This window comes from Garra rufa, chromosome 24, assembly GCF_049309525.1.
Source record: "Garra rufa chromosome 24, GarRuf1.0, whole genome shotgun sequence".
Taxonomy (NCBI): domain Eukaryota; kingdom Metazoa; phylum Chordata; class Actinopteri; order Cypriniformes; family Cyprinidae; genus Garra; species Garra rufa.
Genome location: NC_133384.1, coordinates 26350169 through 26370101, shown reverse-complemented (window position 1 = coordinate 26370101; position 19933 = coordinate 26350169). Strand labels below are relative to the sequence as shown.

Here is a 19933-nt window from a genome sequence, read left to right as displayed (position 1 = left end):
GAACAGAAACCACACCCATAAAATTTACAAAATGGCCGCGAAACTCTTATGGGAGAAATAAGGTGGTCTGACCAGAAAAATAACAACGTGAAGAAAAGGTAAAACTGTTTGCACTACAAACCAGTGTGTTCATAATTAATAAGCTATAATATGTTAAAATAATACAGTAAGACACCAATTTGCAATATCAAGCCGCGAAACCAGCTGTTTGTACAGCTAAAACTAGCTGGACAAAGAGACCGGAAGCCTTGTACATAAAATTTACAAATGTCCGCGCCCGCTCTAACAGCAAAAATAAGGTGGATATGTTACACAATAGCACACTTCATAAAATGTCTCACAGTGTGCGTTAAAGGCAATAGACATCAAATAGATATCAAATATCTTTTATAAATATTAAAACACGTTCCCACTCTTAGATTCTCAATGTTTTACAAGTTAAGAAATAGCTGTACATTTCAATTCGAATGTCATTGCTAAAGCAACATAGGCTGAATTCAAACACAAAAGCTACTGTGGCTGCACAGCGTTCACAAGCCTGCGATAAGTGCACTTTTATGGCTGCTACACATGTATGTAACAATAACACAAGCTTGGTGAGCTTTTTATGGCATGGGATATTCATTCAGCACCATTGTAATTCTCCCACATCGGGTACAATAGAGTGCTTACATCTACAGTGCTCTGTCGTCCAGTACTTCACACAGTTTAAGGCATTTTTGGGTTCGCGTGCATATGTACAGTTTGCATGAATACCAGGGTAAAGGGAATCATCATTACACTGCTGGTGTTTGCTGATGATGTTGCCTGTGCGTAAACATTGTCATAAAATACGATAATATTTGGTGTATGCACTAGGTAAGCTGTGCCTAAAATGCAACCATCAAAAAATAACGTTTATTTTATTTTAATACCAAAAAAGTTTTAAATCAGCATTAGATTAAATATATAACTATAATAATATAATTTTCAGGGCTCAGCAGCTCACTGCTATATACAGGCTAAACTGAAAACATCAGATGACTCAACAAGCGAATGGTTGAACTTAAATGCATATCACCAAAAATAATGAGGTTAATGTTGACTGTCCTTTTCGTGAACATTTTTCTGTTTAGTCTTAAAAAGTGCACATTTATTAAACGAGGCTTTTCCTGTGTCACGTGCTCCAGCTGTATTCGTTCCACACCGAAAAGCTTTCCGCGTTCACGATGCTCTGCACTGATCGTCCGGGAGCGCGCTTGACTCTGAACAGTTTGCACGCCGCGCTCCTGTACTTCTTTGACATGAGGTTGTAGAGGATGGGGTTGATCGCGGCGCTGAGGTAAAACAGCACGAAGGATACCAGATTGCAGTATTCGCTGATTTGGGAGATGAGGGGAGAGTTGGCCTCGGATGACTTGGAGAACAGATATCGACCAACATGAAATGGCAGCCAGCAGAGAACAAACGCAAGAACCACCACAGCTGGAAAAAAAAAGAGAGAATCAGAGAGTTCATGTCTGTGCTGTTTTAAAAAGATTGAATGTTATTATTATATAAATTAGAAGTAGGCATACGTGTAATACTCTCTCAGAAGAAAATGGTACACCTTTGTTACACATAGGCTATATCAGTATCTAAAATGTGCATTAGCCTACTAAAAGGTACAAAGGTATACCTTATGGAAAGCTACCACCACAGTGACAGCTTTTGTACCTTTTTCTTAAAGTATACTATATTCTTGCAAAAAGTGCGTTTAGAAATTTTTTTTTACTAAGTCATTATGCCATTGAAGTGAATCAGAAACAGTAACCGATCTGACTAAAGTGTTTCTGATTCACTGACAAGTGGCTTATTTGAGTCAATCGTTCGGTAATTGGATTTTGATTCACTCAAAAGAACCGATTAATAGCCTAAGAATGACTCGTTTGGTACTGGAAACTGGTCATTAAAAATCGTGAAAACCGTTCGTTCTGGAATGATGCTACTTTAGTCACTGTGTGCTTTCTTTAAAATAATTCGATTCAAGATTTTAATTTTTTTAATGAAATGTTATAAATGGAAGTAAAAGTTCCGGTTTGTAAAGTCATAATGTCAAATATTCAAACGTTTAACGAAAGGCATTATTTTTGCATAGCAGGAAATAATTTATTTTATTCATAGATTATAGATTATATTATATATATTATTTTTCCCAAATATAGACTATAGTATATATATAGTCAGGACACACTTGTGTGTGTGTGTGTGTGTGTGTGTGTGTGTGTGTGTGTGTGTGTGTGTGTGTGTGTGTGTGTGTGTGTGTGTGTGTGTGTGTGTGTGTATGTGTGCACCTGGTATTCATCACGTTGTGGGGACCAAATGTCCCCACAAGGATAGGAATACCAGTAGATTTTGACCTTGTGGGGACATTTCTCAGGTCCCCATGAGGAAACAGGCTTATAAATCTGGAACAATGAGTTTTTTTGAGGAAGTAAAAGTGTGCACAATCTCCTGTGAGGGCTAGGTTTAGGTGTAGGGTAGGTGTAGGGCGATAGAAAATACGGTTTGTACAGTATAAAAACCATTACGCCTATGGAATGTCCCCATAAAACATGTAAACCCAACATGTGTGTGTGTGACTGTGTGTGTGTGTGTGTGTGTGTGTGTGTGTGTGTGTGTGTGTGTGAATATATATATATATATAAATATATATATATATATATATATATATATATATATATATATATATATATATATATATATAGCTATATATATATTTATATATATTTATATATATATATATATATATTCACACACACACACACACACACACACACACACACGCACACACATATATATAACCAAATATTGCCTATACGCTACTAATAAGATAAATAGATTTTTAAATATATAATAAAATATACTTATAACAATAGAAATTAATTCATATATTAGTAGCAATAAGTCACAAAAGATGATTTGTTTTACTAATAATAAATTATACTACTAAAAAATATATATATACATTTAAATATATTTAAAAATAAAATATAAAAAATATTCAAATAAATATAGCAGCAATACGTCACAAACAAAAGGTAATTTTATTGTTTTTACTGTACTATGTTGTACCAATGAAAAATATATAATAATTTATTTAAAATATAATAAAATATATTTCTAAAAATAATAAAAATGTGTCTTTTGTTAATAGCCTATTATCTTTACCAATAAATAAAAAATAGTACATTTATATTTAAATATAAAACTAATAAATAAAAAAATATATATGCTTTTTTAAAAATGTGTTTTATCAGTAGCCTATAGGCTATATTTGGTAGAAATCATTGTTAAACAACCTTTTGTTATTGCGTTATTCTGCACGTGGAATTTAATTGGCAGGTAATTTAATTTGCAAGTGTGTCCTGTTAAATGTAAATAAATGAAATACACAAATATTATTTGTCAGACTTTTCAGGGCATTCTTGAGCTCACCCAGCATTTTGACCGTTTGTTTATTGTTCTTATCCCGACTAGAAACGGGTCCGACAGGATTCTCCTTTCTTCTCCACAGTCTTCTGCCTATGAGGCTGTACAACACTGTCAAACAGAGGACCGGGAGGAAGAAAAACACGCTGGAGACCCAAACCATCATAGTAAGCAGTCCGGACCGAATGGCATACTCGGTCGCTTTACACTCATTGGTCTCCCAAGCGTTGGTGCCGTTCTCGTGCTCGACCCCAACCAGAATGAAAATGGGTCCCGCGCTGCACAGAGCCACAGTCCAGAGGAGTAAAATCACCCCTTTTACCCGACCGCGCGTGACGATGACTTTTGCCCTGAAGGGAAAACAGATGGCGAAGTATCTCTCCACGCTGAGGGCGGTGATGTTGAGGATGGTGGAGTACGTGCAGCTCTCACTCACAAACTGAAAGAGTTTGCAGAGCTCGTCGCCAAAGTTCCACGGTCGGTACCGCCAGACCCGGTACAGGTCGAGCGGCATGCAGAGGAAAATCAGCAGGTCTGAAAGTGCCATGCTGCAGAGGTAAAGGTTGGTGGTGGTTCGCATGTCTTTGTATTTAGTGACCACCAGGATGGTCAACAGGTTCCCGGCAATTCCTACGAGGAACAGGAAAGAGCACGTCACTGTGATGCCAGTCAGGATAGGGACTGGGAAGAGATGCACCGGGTACTCAAAGTCCTCAGCTGTTGCATTACTATCCATAATGTCCTCAGCGCATAAAGTGATGCTGAACGGGCTGGACACGTTTGTCCAATTAGTCATTATGATGAGATTTTACAGGATCTGCACGGACTTAATGGCATCTCAGCTGTCGTTTCCATGTACATCTTACAGGTGTTCAACGCGAGTAACCTGTCAATGATGCGCCCCGAGCTGCGCGCAGGGGGTACACGATCCCCTCCACGCATGCGCACTGGATGCTTTGACTAATTGGAATGTTAAATGAGCATTTGTTTAAACGCTCTCTTTATTTGCGATGTATTTTGTGCGCTTGCAGCTTTCCTGACGTTTAGAGCATTTCTAACTATTCAGAGACAAATTGCGCTCTTTGAGCGACTTAAAGCTGCTTTACAAGGTGAAGAGCAATATATGTTCGTTTTATGCCACCTGGCGGTGCAACCAGACTATCTTATAAAAAAAATAACTTCACCGAAATAATAAATCCAAGTTGCTGCTGCTGTCCAGGGTGCTGAAAGCTGTTTGGCAGCTGTTGTTTGTTTGACCATATTTGTGACCCTGGACAACAAAACCAGTCTTAAGTAGCACATGTATATTTGTAGCAATAGCCAACAATACATTGTATGGGTCAAAATGATTGATTTTTCTTTTATGCCCAAAATCATTGGGAGATTAAGATCATGTTCCATAAAGACATTTAGTAAATGTCCTACTGTAAATATATCAAAAATTAATTTTTGATTAGTAATATGTATTGCAAAGAACTTTATTTGAACAACTTTAAAGGCGATTTTCTCAATATTTGGATTTTTTTGCACCCTCAGATTGCAGATTTTCAAATAGTTGTATCTCGACCAAATATTTTCCTATCCTAACAAAAATACTGTTTTTAATGATCCGATTTTTTCTTGAATAAAATCCTGTTTTACTCCGAAATGTGCCCCATTACAGAGGCAAAATAGGAAGCGGACATTGTTGCATGACTGTAAAGTGGGATAATGTAAGTAGTACTATATATTACATAATTATAAAAATCGGATATGTAAGATATAGTAAAATATAAAATATAACATGTGAACCTGGACCACAAAACCAATCATAAGTAGCACAGGTATATTTATAGCAATAGCCAACAATACATTGTATGGGTCAAAATGATACATTTTTCTATTATGCCAAAAATCTTTGGGAGAGTAAGATCATGTTTCATGAAGACATTTTGTAAATTTCCTACTGTAAATATATCAAAAATTAATTTTTGATTAGTTATATGCATTGCAAAGAACTTTATTTGAACAACTTTAAAGGTGATTATCCCAATATTTGGATTTTTTTGCACTCTCAGATTGCAGATTTTCAAATAGTTGTATCTCAACCAAATATTGTTCTATCCTAACAAAAATACTGTTTTTAATGATTTTTCTTGAATAAAATCCTGTTTTACTCAGAAATGTGCCTCATTACAGAGACAAAATAGGAAGCAGACATTGTTGTATGACTGTAAAGTGGGATAATGTTGTATAATTATATATATTACATAATTATATTAAAATAAATATAAAATATAACATGTGACCCAGGACCACAAAACCATCATAAGTAGTTCTTTTAAGTCAAAAATCATTCGGATATTAAGTAAAGATCATGTTGCATAAAGAGATTTAGTAAATTTCCTACTCTAAACATATTAAAATCAATGAAAAGCTTATTTATTCAGCTTTCAGATGATGTATAAATCTCAATTTAAAACAATTGACCCTTATGGCTAATTTTGTGGTCCAGGGTCACATTTGTTTTTTTTTTTTTTAATGTATGATTGCTGGATTTTAAACCTTTTTTGTATCACTGTAAAATGTAGTTATTTAACGGTTCTTTATATGTAGTAGCAGTTCTATTAGAACCATATTAGCCTTGTGACTTTTTCACTTTTTCACTTGTTCGTGTTCAAGGATACTTCTCGCTTCTTCTCTTAAAAGTTACAGAGATATTACATTTATGATCCATATTGTTGGATGTTTGTAAAGTATTACTTGGGTTTATGTGTAACCCAGTCATCATAAATAAATAACAAAGCGTTCCTATGATTTTATATTACATTTACAATTTTTACTACTTTTGGCCTTTATAAACAAAATTGTTTTCACACCCCACGACTTCATCATGGTAAATGATCTTTGATCAAAAGATAAAGACATTTATAATGTTACAAAAGATATCTATATCAGATTTTTTAAATTTCTATATACTCAGGTGTTTTCAACATAATAATAATACATGGTTTTGAGCAGCAAATCAGAATAATTGAATTATTTCTGAAGGTTTATGTGACTGGAGTAATATTAAAAATCACAGGAATAAATTACATTTTAAAATATGTTAAAATAGAAAACTACTTTAAATTGCAAAAATATTTCACATTTTTACATTTTTTTCTGTACTTTGGATATAATATTAATATTTACTACTACTAATCATAAATACTACTACTAATAATAACTATACTAATATTAATGACAATAAACTATTATTAAAAGGTCATTTGTAACAGCATTAAGGTCCTATAGCACTTTCCAAGTATGCTTTTTAATTAAATCTGATCAAAAGGATTTTTATTTAGCACTAAAAAAGCTTCTGCTTTTGTTACAAGCCAAGGAACAGAAAGATCCAAAGATCAACATTTATCTGAAGTAAAAAGCTTTTGTAACATTATATACTATACCATTCAAAAGCTTGGAGTCAGTATAATTTTTTATTTATTTATTTATATTTTTGGGGAAAGAAATGATCAAAATTAATACTTTATTTAGCAAGGATGTTTTAAATTGATCAAAAGTCATAATAAAGACATAGTATTACAAAAGATTTCTATTTCAGATAATTGCTGCTCTTCTGAACTTTTTCTTTTCATCTTAAAAACCTGAAGAAAAAAAGACCTACTTCAACATAATAATAATAATAATAATAATAATAATAATAATAATAATAATAATAATAATGTTTTTGAGCAGCAAATCAGAATATTAGAATGATTTCTGACTGATCATGTCACTGGAGTAAAGATGCTAAAAATTCCAATGAATGATGTTGTTGATGATGTTTTTAATGGAATCTGATAAAAAGGATTCTATTTAGCACCAGAAAAGCTTCTGCTTTTGTTACAAGCTGGGGAACTCAAATTTTGTACTGTTTTGAACCATAGTAAGCCAGATTTGACCATTAAAGAGGACTGATTTTTTGAAAAATAAATCAAACAATTTTTAATCGTTTGTATTTAAAAAATAGATTAAGGTAAACGTAATCAACTTTTTCTACAATTACTTCGATTTTCACCACACGATGGCAGCATTGTCACTTCAAGCACATCAATTTTGGCGTCTGCGTCTATCAAGTATGTCTCTCTTCACATTTTCCTAGCTCAAAATATATAAAAAAAAAATAGTTGAGAACTTGAAGTGTAAAAAAAAAAAGATACGTAGAATCTTAAGATTTAATATAGTAATGAATTCATTCTACCAGTTTAGAGAACAAAGTTGTGTTTCAAGACTATGTCATTAAATATTTAATTTTTAAGTCCCTTCCTGCTTTTCCAGTATATTGGGTTTCAAAGTGAGGATTACAAGAACAGCCCTGACAAACAAAAAGTTGCATCCGCTTTAGTGTATAGACAGATAAGCTTAATTTACACATGCACACACACAATATTAAAAAAAAATTGAGGCATGATTTGACCATTATCATCCTTACTTTGGGATTATTTGAAGCCAATCATTTTTTAAGATTATTAAAACTCTTTCTTTTTATTTTTACTCTGCTTCTCATTGTTTGAGATAGATTGACTTTCTCATTTAGATCTGTCCATATTCTGTAATGCAATGACAGGTACATTTTGTAGTTTAAGTGTACATATTAGTTATATACCTAATTTTCTTCCCTTTTTCTCTTTTTATCTAATAGTATGTTTGGTAAAATCTGTTTAAAAATATCCCTGCTATGTAAGGAGTCTCTTCTGCCCAGCAGATGTTAATGCTAAAAACAAAAAGAGAGGAAAAAGCTAAATGCTTCCATTATGTGTCATATAAAATAAGTGATATAGTGTCATAGGAATGTTTGACTTTTCATGCATGAAGGGGCCTTAAGTGAATGACTATCATGTCTTGATAAGAAGCCTGTGGTGTGATGCAAGCTGTTAATAAATCGCATGATAACGTCGAAACCGTGTGAACCGATGCCCATAATTTAAAAACATTCTCAGAAAGTGCAAAGGTGAACCCCTATTTTGTGTAATGTAAATTACCTTATTTGCTTATTGATAGTAAAACAAACACATGGATTAAAACCTAATGAGCTACAGGGCAAATCTTGTTTGTTATCAGGGTGTCGACTACGATGAAGAAGGCTGTGTAGGTAGTCAGATGCCGGTGTTGTGCCTTTTTTCGACCCCTGCCAAATTATGACCCCCTCTCGTTGAAAGCGCTACCTGATTGCCTAATCCTAACCCCACCCCTAATCCTAACCCCTCCCCCACACCTAACCCTAAACCTACCTATACTAGGGGGGTAGTAATCTGGCGGGGGTCAGAATTGGGCACAACACCGGCGGTTTCCGCTGCTGCTGATGCAGTCGGTTTGGAAATTAGAGCTGCGGTGGTTTACCGAGTTTGTCGCATTATGATTTTGTAGGTTTAAAAGCATTGTGTTCACGTTGCTTTCGGGATTTTGCCTGACTAATATAACCAAGGAATAGTTTGATGATAAGATAGTGAATGATTCAGATTCCGCAACACAGGAGACGCGCGGGACATGACGCACGTTTAGAGTACACAAGCATGCGCATTACTTAGCTTTTCTAAATTAACATGATTTAGGCCCATATCAAGATAATTATAATTACTACCGATTAACCCTAACCAAACCGCTAAGCCTATGCCTTAAATTTAACTGTGCTTTAAAAAAAGACATTTATGTATTGTTTTTTTGTGATCATTTTTTTTTTTTTTTTACAGGAAATCCACCTTATTTTTCCTGTAAGAGCGGGCGCGGCAATTTGTAAATTTAATTAGTCTGGCTTTAGCCGTGTACAGCTATTTTTATCTGTCATAAACAACTGGTTTTGCTGCTTGATAATGCAAACTGCTGTGTCTTACCATATTATTTAAATATATTATCTTAATTATATACACAATCGTTTGTAGTACAAACAGATTTACCGCTTACTGCAGTTCATATTCTTCCCGTCATTTACCTATTGCTGTTTATGAACCGGAAGTCTAACACATTACCAGAAAACAGCTTACTTCCGCAATCAAAAAAATAAGGTGGATAAACGTAAAATTTTTCTTAAATGTTTTATTTAACATGTTTTTTTAGACAAAAATTGGCTGATTTGTCTAGCTCTGCATCAACAAAAATAAACGAGAACGTAAGCCAACTGAGTCGTACATGTCACCTCAGTAGCACTTTAAAAGCCGGTCTGGAACAACGTAAATGTAGCGGAGTGACACAATTCCAGCACAAAGCGTTCTGTCATCACTCGGCTCCAGATCCATTACGTTTTTTCTATTTTACGCTTACGAGCACTGTGAGAAACCTACTTTAAACATCGCTGATGCTGTCTTTTGAGAGAAGGCCACATAAAACACGTTCAAAATCCCACAAACTCCAAGACCAAAAACTCTCCCCAGGCAGCAGTTCTGTAAGTTTAGTTCTTTGTTTAGTTCATTGCCAGTGACAAAAAACAAGAACGTAAGCCAACTGAGTTGTCCGTGTCACCTCTGTAGCGCACTAAAAGCCGGTCTGAAACTATGTAAATAGCGGAGTGACATAATTCCAGCTAAAAGTGTTCCATCATCACTCAGCTCCAGATCCATTACGGGTTTTTCTATTTTCCGCTTACGAGCACTGAGAGAAACCCACTTTGAGCAACGCTGTCTATCGAAACACGTTCAAAATCCCACAAACTCCGTCTGAAAATTCTCCCCTAGCAGCAGTTCTGTAAACATGTAAAATATTAATTGTGTATTATCCAACTTATTTTCCAGACAAAAATCGTCTAGTTTGTTTAGTTCTTTGCCAATGACAAAAACAAGAACGTACGCTACTGTCACCTCAGTAGCGCACTAAAAACCGGTCTGTACCAATGTAAAGATATGGAGCGGAGTGACACAATTCCAGTTAAAAGTGTTGCTTCATCACTCGGCTCCAGACGGGTATTCCATTTTTCGTTTACAAGCACTGAGAGAAACTCACTTCGAGCAATGCTGTTGAACGAGAGAACGCCACCACGCAAAGACATCCCACAAACATTGGGGGCAAATATTGTCTAGCTTGTTTAGTTCTCAGGAAAACAGGCCAATTATGCTGTGCCGATATGGAACAACGTAAATATATGGAGCGAAATGACACAATTTCAGCTAGTTTCGTCATTACTCGGCTTAAGATCCATTACGGGTTTTCCATTTTTCGCTTACGAGCACTGAGAGAAACCCACTTGGAGCAACTATGCCGCGTGGAGAGAACGTCACGCAAAGATGTTCCCACAAACTCCGAGTTAGAAATTTCCTGGCCGCTATGAACCAAAACAAGCCGAGCGTTATAAACATTAATCAATACTTTGCGAAGACTTCTTGGCTAATCAAATTTGGGGACCTTCTAGTTTACATCTACACCACAGCAAGGTAAACCCCTTTAAATCAATTTACTGAATAAGCATCTGGTGTACCTTTTACTTACTGAAAATATTTCAAAATCATATTAAAACAAATATATATCAGCGTGTGAACATTCTAATTGTAATTTTTAAGACTATTAATAACATCTCCGCCGCGGGTGTGGACGTCCATGCATAATTTAAATGGGCGGGTCCAGCAGTGCAGAAGAGGAAGCGCGACCAGATGATCCGCGTTCGCCTCCTCTAGCGCTGCAGCTGCCTTTATATTTGAGAAGCATATTCACATCACAACAGCGCGGACGTGCCTCCAGTTCTTTATAAGGTATGTTTAAGTTACTTTTTATGACTAAACAACGCTCTGTTCTGTGGGTAGTAATTATCTGAGTAAGTTTTAACACGCGGAAAAGTAATGACATGTTGGCTGCATACACTGCCGGACCTCTATGCAGTAAAAGTGACAGGTTTGAAACGCATGGCAACAGAAGGTGACAGCCATATAATGCTTGTGGACTGCATCGCATCAGATCAGTCTATGTTAGAGACACTTTGGGATTTAATGTGATTAGATTAGCTAAGAACTTGAGTGTGACACCTTCCAAATAATGCAGTTATGTTTCGATTGCCCACACCCACTGATTTTGTAAGGCAAACAACCTGCTGTACCTGCAGGACAACTTCGGAGACTAGAACTGATTCTTAGTTACAATAGCTACTACAACTGACGGGGTTAAGATAAATACTCAACAAACAAGAGTTAAGCTGTGTGTACTTCATTGTATGTTAATATTTTGCTTAGAATCTCATTTCTGGGAACTAAATGTGACTTTTTGCTCCACGTAGCATCATTTGGACCTTTTCTCGTAAAAAAAATGAATGATACAAAAATGGAGGATTTCCACTATAAAGATCCCTTTGTAGAATGGAAAGGTTCTGTGGATGTTAAGTGTGGTTCATTGAGCTATATAGATTCCAATGTAGAATTGGCACACACATATACATTCACATATACATACACATATTTATTTAAAGTTATTTTGCGTATTTATTTATTAAGTCTTTGCATATTTATTTAGATATTTATTAAGTCATTGCGTTTTAATTATTTATGAAGTCATTGCATATTATATTAAGTCATTACATATTTATTTAATTACGTCATTGCATATTTATTTATTAAGTCATTGCATATTATATTAAGTCATTGCATATTTATTTAATTACGTCATTGCATATTTATTTATTTATTTAAAGTCATTGCATATTCTTCTATTTATTTAAGTCATTGCATATTTATTTATTTATTTATTTATTTATATTTACTAAGTTGTCACATTTTCATTTATTTAAGTCATTGCATTTTTTTATTTATTAAGTCATTGCATTTTTTATTTATTAAGTTATTGCATATTTTTAAATTATAAATTTATTGATTAAGTTGTTGCATATTTATTTATTTATTTAATTAAGTCAATGCATTTTTATTTATCAAGTCATTGCATATTTATTTAATTACGTCATTGCATATTTATTTATTTATTCATTTAGTCATTGCATATTTATTTATCTATTTATTAAGTCACTGTGTATTTATTAAGTCACTGCATATTTATGTATTCATTTATTAAGTCATCATGTATTTATTTATTTATTTATTAAGTCATTGGCTATTTTATTTAATAAGTCATTGGAAACTTGTTTAATTGTGTATTTATTAAGTCATATTTTAATTTTTTAATTGCATATTTATCTACTTATTTAGTTAAGTACATTTTTAATTAAGCCGTTGCATATTTATAAAGTTACTGCATATTTATATATAAAGTCATTGTATTTTTATTTATTTATTAAGTCATTGGATATCTATCTATCTATTTGTCAGTCTATTTATTAAGTCATTACATATTTATTTATTCATTTATTAATAGAATAATTTCTTATTTATCTGAAAGTGTGTGATAAATAAGCTTCAAAATCTTGTTTAGGTCTGGTACTTGTACCTTTACATAAACATGGCTTATATTATAATCATTATAGACTCTGATCACACTGTATTGCATAGTCCTGTAAAGTGTGTGAGGTAATTTTGTTTCTTGCCATATCAGTAGGATCCCTTCAAGGATCCCGGGATGGAATGGGAGTGCCCGGTTGACTTAGTGGGAAGGTGTGCGACTTGTGCATGTGTTTCGCATTGTAAATCGTTGCTATTTTACCCTTTGTACCATAATGAGGCAAACTTCCACTCCTGACAACAACTACACATTTAGATAGAGTGTGTATGTATTGGTAAAGAGATCGTAACTGTGTACTACAGCGCGTTCCTTGACCCACGGGTGTGGTTTCTGAGTACTCGAGCCATGGATCATGAGATATGACAGGTCTATTGATTACAACAAAGCTGTCAGGTGATAATGCTAATGTTATAAAGGAGGAGACGCCTAATCTACATGTCATATCTGCTGTACGTTACATTGATAAAAGTGTTGCCAAGCTACACGAGTTGCTAAACTGCCTTTTCCCCTGCAGCGACATCAACCTTCCTCCTCTTAAACACTGGGGGCTGTACGAGATGAGTTACCACTTTTGCATGCTGGTCACATGAGCAAAGCTGTCTTTGGGTTGACATTGGTGGTGTCGCGTGCTCTCATTGTGGTTCACGTGCATCTTCACACTTTGAAACCCCTTTGCAATGCATGTCAAACCATTAGTTGTATATATGAGAACCATTTTATGGTCAATCCTTAGAGAAGTGCTTCTTTTGAACTATTTTAAAAGTTAAATAGTAATATGACCAAGCATGTGCGTGGTCTTGAGGAAAGAGGAAACCGAGCTTGTGGTCTATGTGCAATTGTATATTTTTTTCTCAAGGGACAGGAAGTTGAGTTCAAGTGAGGATGAGTAATAGATCCTAAGATACAGTGTGTTTATTTTTCATGTTCTTGTATTTGGGATTGTTCTGTGGAACTAGAATCTTCTATCACGATTCAGTGCACTGACTATACAGTGCTGGAGAGCTTGTGTTTACGCTAGTGGTTTTGTTCGTGGTTTTAGATTTATAGTTGTACCCAGTGCTTGTTGATATGCATTTGTGAGTCACTTTCAATAAGACGGGAATGACTGGCGGCTTAATGAAAGTCCTGTGACCAGACACACACTCAGTCGCTCTGTCTTCAGTTTAACATAATAAGCAGGTGCTGTTGTGCATCACGAGTAAACCGGAGTAGTAATTTAAAGGGACCGTTCACCTAAAAATGAAAATTACTTCATGATTTACTCACCCTTAAGCCATCATACATAGGTGTATGACTTTCTTCTTTCAGATGACTACAATTGGAGTTATATTTTTTTAAAAATCCTGGCTTTTCGAAGGTTTATAATTGCAGTGAATGGCTGTTGAGATTTTGAAGTCCAATAAAGTGCATCCATCCCTCATAAAAAAGTTCTCCATATGGCTCTGTGGGTTAAGAAAGACCTTCTGAAGTGAATTGGTGCATTTGTGTAAGAAAAATATACATATTTAAAACTTTATAAAGTATAAAGACAGTTTTTTTTGTAACTGTCATATGTGCGTTCACGAGAAAGTGGCGTTCCTTTAAAGGAATAGTTCACCTAAAAATGAAAATTACCCCATGAGTTACCCTCAAGCCATCCTGGGAGTTTATAACTTTCTTCTTTCAGACGAATACAATCGAAGTTACAGTTGCAATCGAAATTATTCAACCCCCCAGAAACTGCAGTTTTTACAAATACTTTGCTTTTCTGAAGATCCAGGACTTTATAAAAATTGTATCTACAACAGTTTACTTGCATAAAATTAATGATGTCAATATATAATGTACTGTTTTTGAGTTATAGGATTTTTTAATAACACAGCTGTGTCATAATTATTTAGCCCCTATTCAACATTGCTGCTTTAATTCACTTACTTTAAGCCTTTAGAAACTCTATTAAAAAACAGAATTAGCTTGGGCTGTGACACATACATACATTTAGGCCATGCATGTGCTGAAGTTGAGTAGCAAATATGGCAAGGTCAACAGAGCTCCTACAAAAGAGACACAGCTGGCAGCCTTATTCCTTAGTTTGAAGTGTATTGGACCAGAAAACCTTTGAGGGTCAGTGGCGCCTCCAAGGGGTGGCCAGGGGTGAAATTACACCCTTAAAATTACACTGGCCACCCCATTGGCCACCCCAACCAGAAAGAGTGGAGTTTTTTAGAATTATTATTTTATTTTATAAATTAATACGGACGTTGACAACAACAATATTAAAAGTAAGTTTAATAAACTTGTATAATGTATAGGCTACTGTAGAATACGCTCTCAACCCCTCCCCCTCTTCACATGAGTTGCGGCGACTTCGCGCACTCACAAGCGCAGCCGCACCGCGAAGCATACATAAATAGTTCAGTTTTGTATGCAATGGCAAAGTGATTATATTTCGTTTCGTTATTATATTAAGTTAATTTAGAAGAGCGTTTGGAGCAGTTTTTGTTCTTTTAATGTAAGTTTTTGATTTTTAAAACGACCAGCGAGTAGTTCATAGCCTATGTTTGATCAATTTAGCTTCTCAAATGACCACGGCTTGCCTGAAATAAAATCTTTAGATATTAAACAGTTCAAGCATATTATATATGTTAGTTTAAATGTTTAACCTATATAAATGTGCGCTGTGTTGACCCTTATCCAATCAAGGCACCAGCGATCACTTGTTGCACTGGAAACAACTTAAAATATGGCATAATTTTTGCTAATAAAGGTAAGAGTAATATATGATTCGGAGCTGTGAGGGGTCTACGTTTATTTGTGTACACTCACAATATCAACAAAACTTTGTGAGTTTATAATATAAAAAAAGAAAACACACAGGATGCGCTTCTGCCGTCTTGGTCTTTAACAGGAGCGTTTCACAATGATGAACCGAAACCGAAAGCAAAATCTTTAATTAGGCTATGAAATCATTATAGACGTAATTCTTTAAGGCGAGTCTAATGAGGAAATGGCGTGTCAGGATAGTCAGATTTTTTTTTCTTACTATTTCCCCCAACACATTCATGGTAATTACTTTTGCCGGTGCTTTTGGCTACTGCGCGCGCGTGATCGCGCAACTCTTCAAACTGCGCTGCAGGCACGCTTGATGCTATACCCATCGGGCTCGGGCTGCACTTGTATTAAGTTTGTGTCTATTTTGATGAATATGCAGGTTAAACATCTATGCTTTCTTTCTTTTTTTTTTCTTTTTATCTCATTTGAAATGAATTTGCACTCCAAATAAACATGATCCTTCTTGCAGTTGAATTGCAAAGCGACTTTTTTACTATTTTGCTCTATACAGAGAATAATACTGAAGTTTTGAAGCCTATAACTTATACCAGAAATAACGGTAAAGCCTTAGGCATGCAAAAAAAAAAAAAAAAAATTGTTTTGTGCCACCCTAACATTTTTACTGGCCCCTTTCGGCCACCCTATGAAAAAAATCCTGGAGGCGCCACTGTTGAAGGTGTTAAACAAAAAAAATCACATTATCATAAAATGTTTGATCAGAGCAACTGAGAAAAACCTGCAGTGTACAGCCAAAGACTGCCAAGATGGCCTGATGAAAGGAGGAAAAATATTTCAATTTTGTGTATCAGAAGAACACTAGACAAGTATGGCCTTCATGTTGAGCCATCTTGCTGAATAACACTCTTGACCAAAAACAACAAAAAGGCCAACTTGAACATGCTAAAATTCGTTTAGATTGAACTGTGGAGATCTGGAAGAATGTTTTATAGAGTGATGTGACCAAACTGAAACTTTCTGGACCCATAGATCAGCAATATGTCTGGTGCAAGAAAAGGCAAAGCTTGTAAACACAAGAACACCATCTCCAACATCAAATATGGAGGTGGACCAGTCCTGTTATAGGGTCACTTTACTGTAGCAGGAATGGGAAATCATCACCGTATGAAGGATATAATGGATTCTTTGAAGTATCAGGCCATTTGGGCAAGAATTGTGATGCCTGAAGCTAATGATCAATGGACTTTTCTGGAGGACAATTATCCCAAAGTATATATCCAAATCTATTTATGCTTGGCTCAGGGATCAGTCATAGAATGTTCTTGAGTGGCTTGTTCAGCCTCCAGATTTAATTCTCATTGAAAATATTTGGTGAATTTGAAGAAAGCAGTGGCAATGTGAAAACCAAACATTATCAGTGATCTGAAAGCTTTTTCAGGCAAGAAATGGGTCAATATTACAGTGGAGAAGTGACAGAAGCTAAGCTCTAAGCACTTCCAAGCAGCGTTTATTGATGGTTTTAAAGAATAAAAGATCCTGCACCAAATTTTACTTTTGGGGGTTGAATAATTTTGAAAATGAGCGTTTAGAGCCTTTTTTTTTTTTTTTCATTATTCATCAACTTACATTTTCAAATTTACTCAAATGTGTATAATAAACTTTCTTCAGTAGTGTACTGATGCCATTGTTGAATTGTTTTCACAAAATGTTGTTCTTTGCAGCCAAATGTCTTGCAGGTCAAGGGGGTTGAATAATTTCTGTTGCAACTGTATATTAAAAAATGTCCTAACTCTTCCAAGCTTTATAAAGGCTGCGAATGGCTGTTGAGATTTTGAAGTTCAAAAAAAAAATTCTGCAAATCTGTTCAGATGAAAAACCTATCTACATCTCAAATGGCCTGAATGTGAGTGAATTCTCACTTTGGTGTAAACCCAACTGTTTCTTTAATTTCTATATTATAATATTTGAAATTTTGTATTAAATCTTTTAAGCAATTTTTTTAAATTAAATATGTCCTCTGACATGAATATCCTCTGTGTATTGATACACTGTTGATGTATGTATCTTTGTTAATCCCCAAAAGGAGAAGTTCACAACGCAACAGCAACAGCAGACAGATACTGAGCATAACCGTGTTTTATTAGAGTTGACAGAATTGCAATGAGCAGAACTGGTGTTAAATTGGATCTCAAGCTGTTTTAATCAAATCCCAGTGAGTTTAACAATATTACAAAACTCACTTGCTTGTACCTGTTGGCAAAAAGGGAAATGAAAAATCAATACATGTCAGTCACAACTAGAGGGCGCTTACTCCCAAGATTTCCCCTTGATCATGTCTGCAGTGTTTTGTATAGAAAAATACATTAGGGAAATCTCATTAGGTAACTGGCGGAATGCAGTGATGATCCAAACAATATGAATAATTTCAGAGCAGCCATAAACAGAGTAGTAATGGTTCAGTGTGGATTCAGATGTACTCAGCAGTGCTGTATTTATCTGCTCTCTGGGCATTAGCTGGTAACATGCCTGCATTGTGCATTGATGTTCAATAAAAAAAAATAAATAAATAAGGAAAGCAATTCCTGGCAGTGGTGTGTAGCCCTCCTCTGTAATTCTTTATATAAGCCCATTAGAAAAGCAGTAGGCAGGATTCTATACGACATGCAGTTAATATATCACCAGCACACAGTGCTTGGATAAAACGGATCAACATGGTCTGTGCGGACATGACTCTATCTAATGTTGTTCAAGGGTGGGATTGAGTACAGAACTAAGCTTGTTTTAGGTTGTGAATCGAAGATTCTTGTCTGATGACTTTCATGAGGTATGCATACAGATCAGACTTTTGATTTCAAACTCATTTTTTTCACTATGTTTTTTTTTACAGAATTTACACACAGATGAAGGAACATTACCACTATTAAGTAATTGCATTATTTTAACATTAAATTAAATGAATGGCATTAATTATTAGTTTCACCAAATTAATACATTTAACTTTTGGGGATTAACAAAGATACATACATAAACAGTATTTCAATATGCAGAGGATATTCACATTAAAGATTGAGGGCATACACTACCAGTCAAAAGTTTTTGAACAGTAAGATTTTTAATGTTTTTTTCTCTTCTGCTCACCAAGCCTGGAGTACAGCAAAAACAGTAAAATGTTTGAAATGACTAATTTTGTTTAGCAAGGATGCTTTAAATTAATCGAAAGTGATGATAAAGACATTAATAATGTTGCAAAAGATTTCTATTTCAGATAAATGCTGCTCTTCTGAACTTTCTATTTATCAAAGAAACCTGAAAAAAATCTACTCAGCTGTTTTGAACATAATAATAATAATAATAATAATATGTTTGTTTGAGCAGCAAATCAGAATATTAGAATAATTTCTGAAGGATCATGTGACTGGAGTAATGATGCAAAAAATTCAGCTTTGAAGTCACAGGAATAAATTACAGTTTAAAACAGATTAAAATAGAAAATAGTTATTTAAATTGTATAAAATATTTCAAAATGTTACTATTTTTGCTGTACTTTGGATCAAATAAATGCAGGCTTGGTGAGCAGAAGAGACTTGAAAAAAACTGTAAAAATCTTACTGTTTAAAAACGTTTGACTGGTAGTGTATTTATTTTTTTTATTTTTGAAATCTATTAAAAGTACAAAAAATATATAAAATGTTTATCTATGTATTACTTTTTAATTCATTATTATTATTATTATTATTATTATTATTATTATTATTATTATTATTATTTTTTTTTTTTTTAAAGAAGTGTTATGTTCACCAAGGCGCTCTCTCTCTCTCTCTCTCTCTCTCTCTCTCTCTCTCTCTCTCTCTCTCTATATATATATATATATATATATATATATATATATATACAAGTATGTTTTAAAATGCAATTTACTTCAGATATCATTTTAATATTAATTTCATCAGTAAACATTCTTTTATTATTAATGTTGAAAAGAGCACTTATTTGAAATAAAAAATCTTTTGTAACATTAAAAATTCTCAAGTCCAAAACTTTGAACAATACTGTATTATTAAATTTTAATACTTTTTTTTTGCAATGTAACCATCACAAACAAGCATGTAACACAAAAATATGGTACTAAACACATATTATTATTATTATTTATAGGTCAGGACCAAAATGCAATAAAATTATACACTGTAAAAAAAAAATCATATGACCAATAAGTTATGACAACATGTGTTTTTACATTACTTTAACTCATAAAATAATTTTCCAACTTAATGACTTTTTAAACCTTTTTAATGTAATGTAATTTAATTTTAAATGACTTGAAACA

The 19933-nt window shown here is 34.2% G+C and overlaps 1 protein-coding gene across 1 annotated transcript; it reads right to left on the bottom strand.

Moving 5' to 3' along the window:
* Positions 1–1087: 1087 nt before the first annotated feature.
* ghsrb (growth hormone secretagogue receptor b) lies at positions 1088–4286 on the bottom strand. Its single transcript, XM_073831064.1, has 2 exons — positions 3457–4286; positions 1088–1464 (listed from the first exon to the last, which is right to left on the bottom strand). Exons 1-2 carry the CDS (start codon positions 4244–4246, stop codon positions 1157–1159), a joined length of 1098 nt encoding a protein of 365 aa, XP_073687165.1. The 5' UTR covers positions 4247–4286; the 3' UTR covers positions 1088–1156.
* Between the last annotated feature and the right edge of the window lie 15647 nt (positions 4287–19933).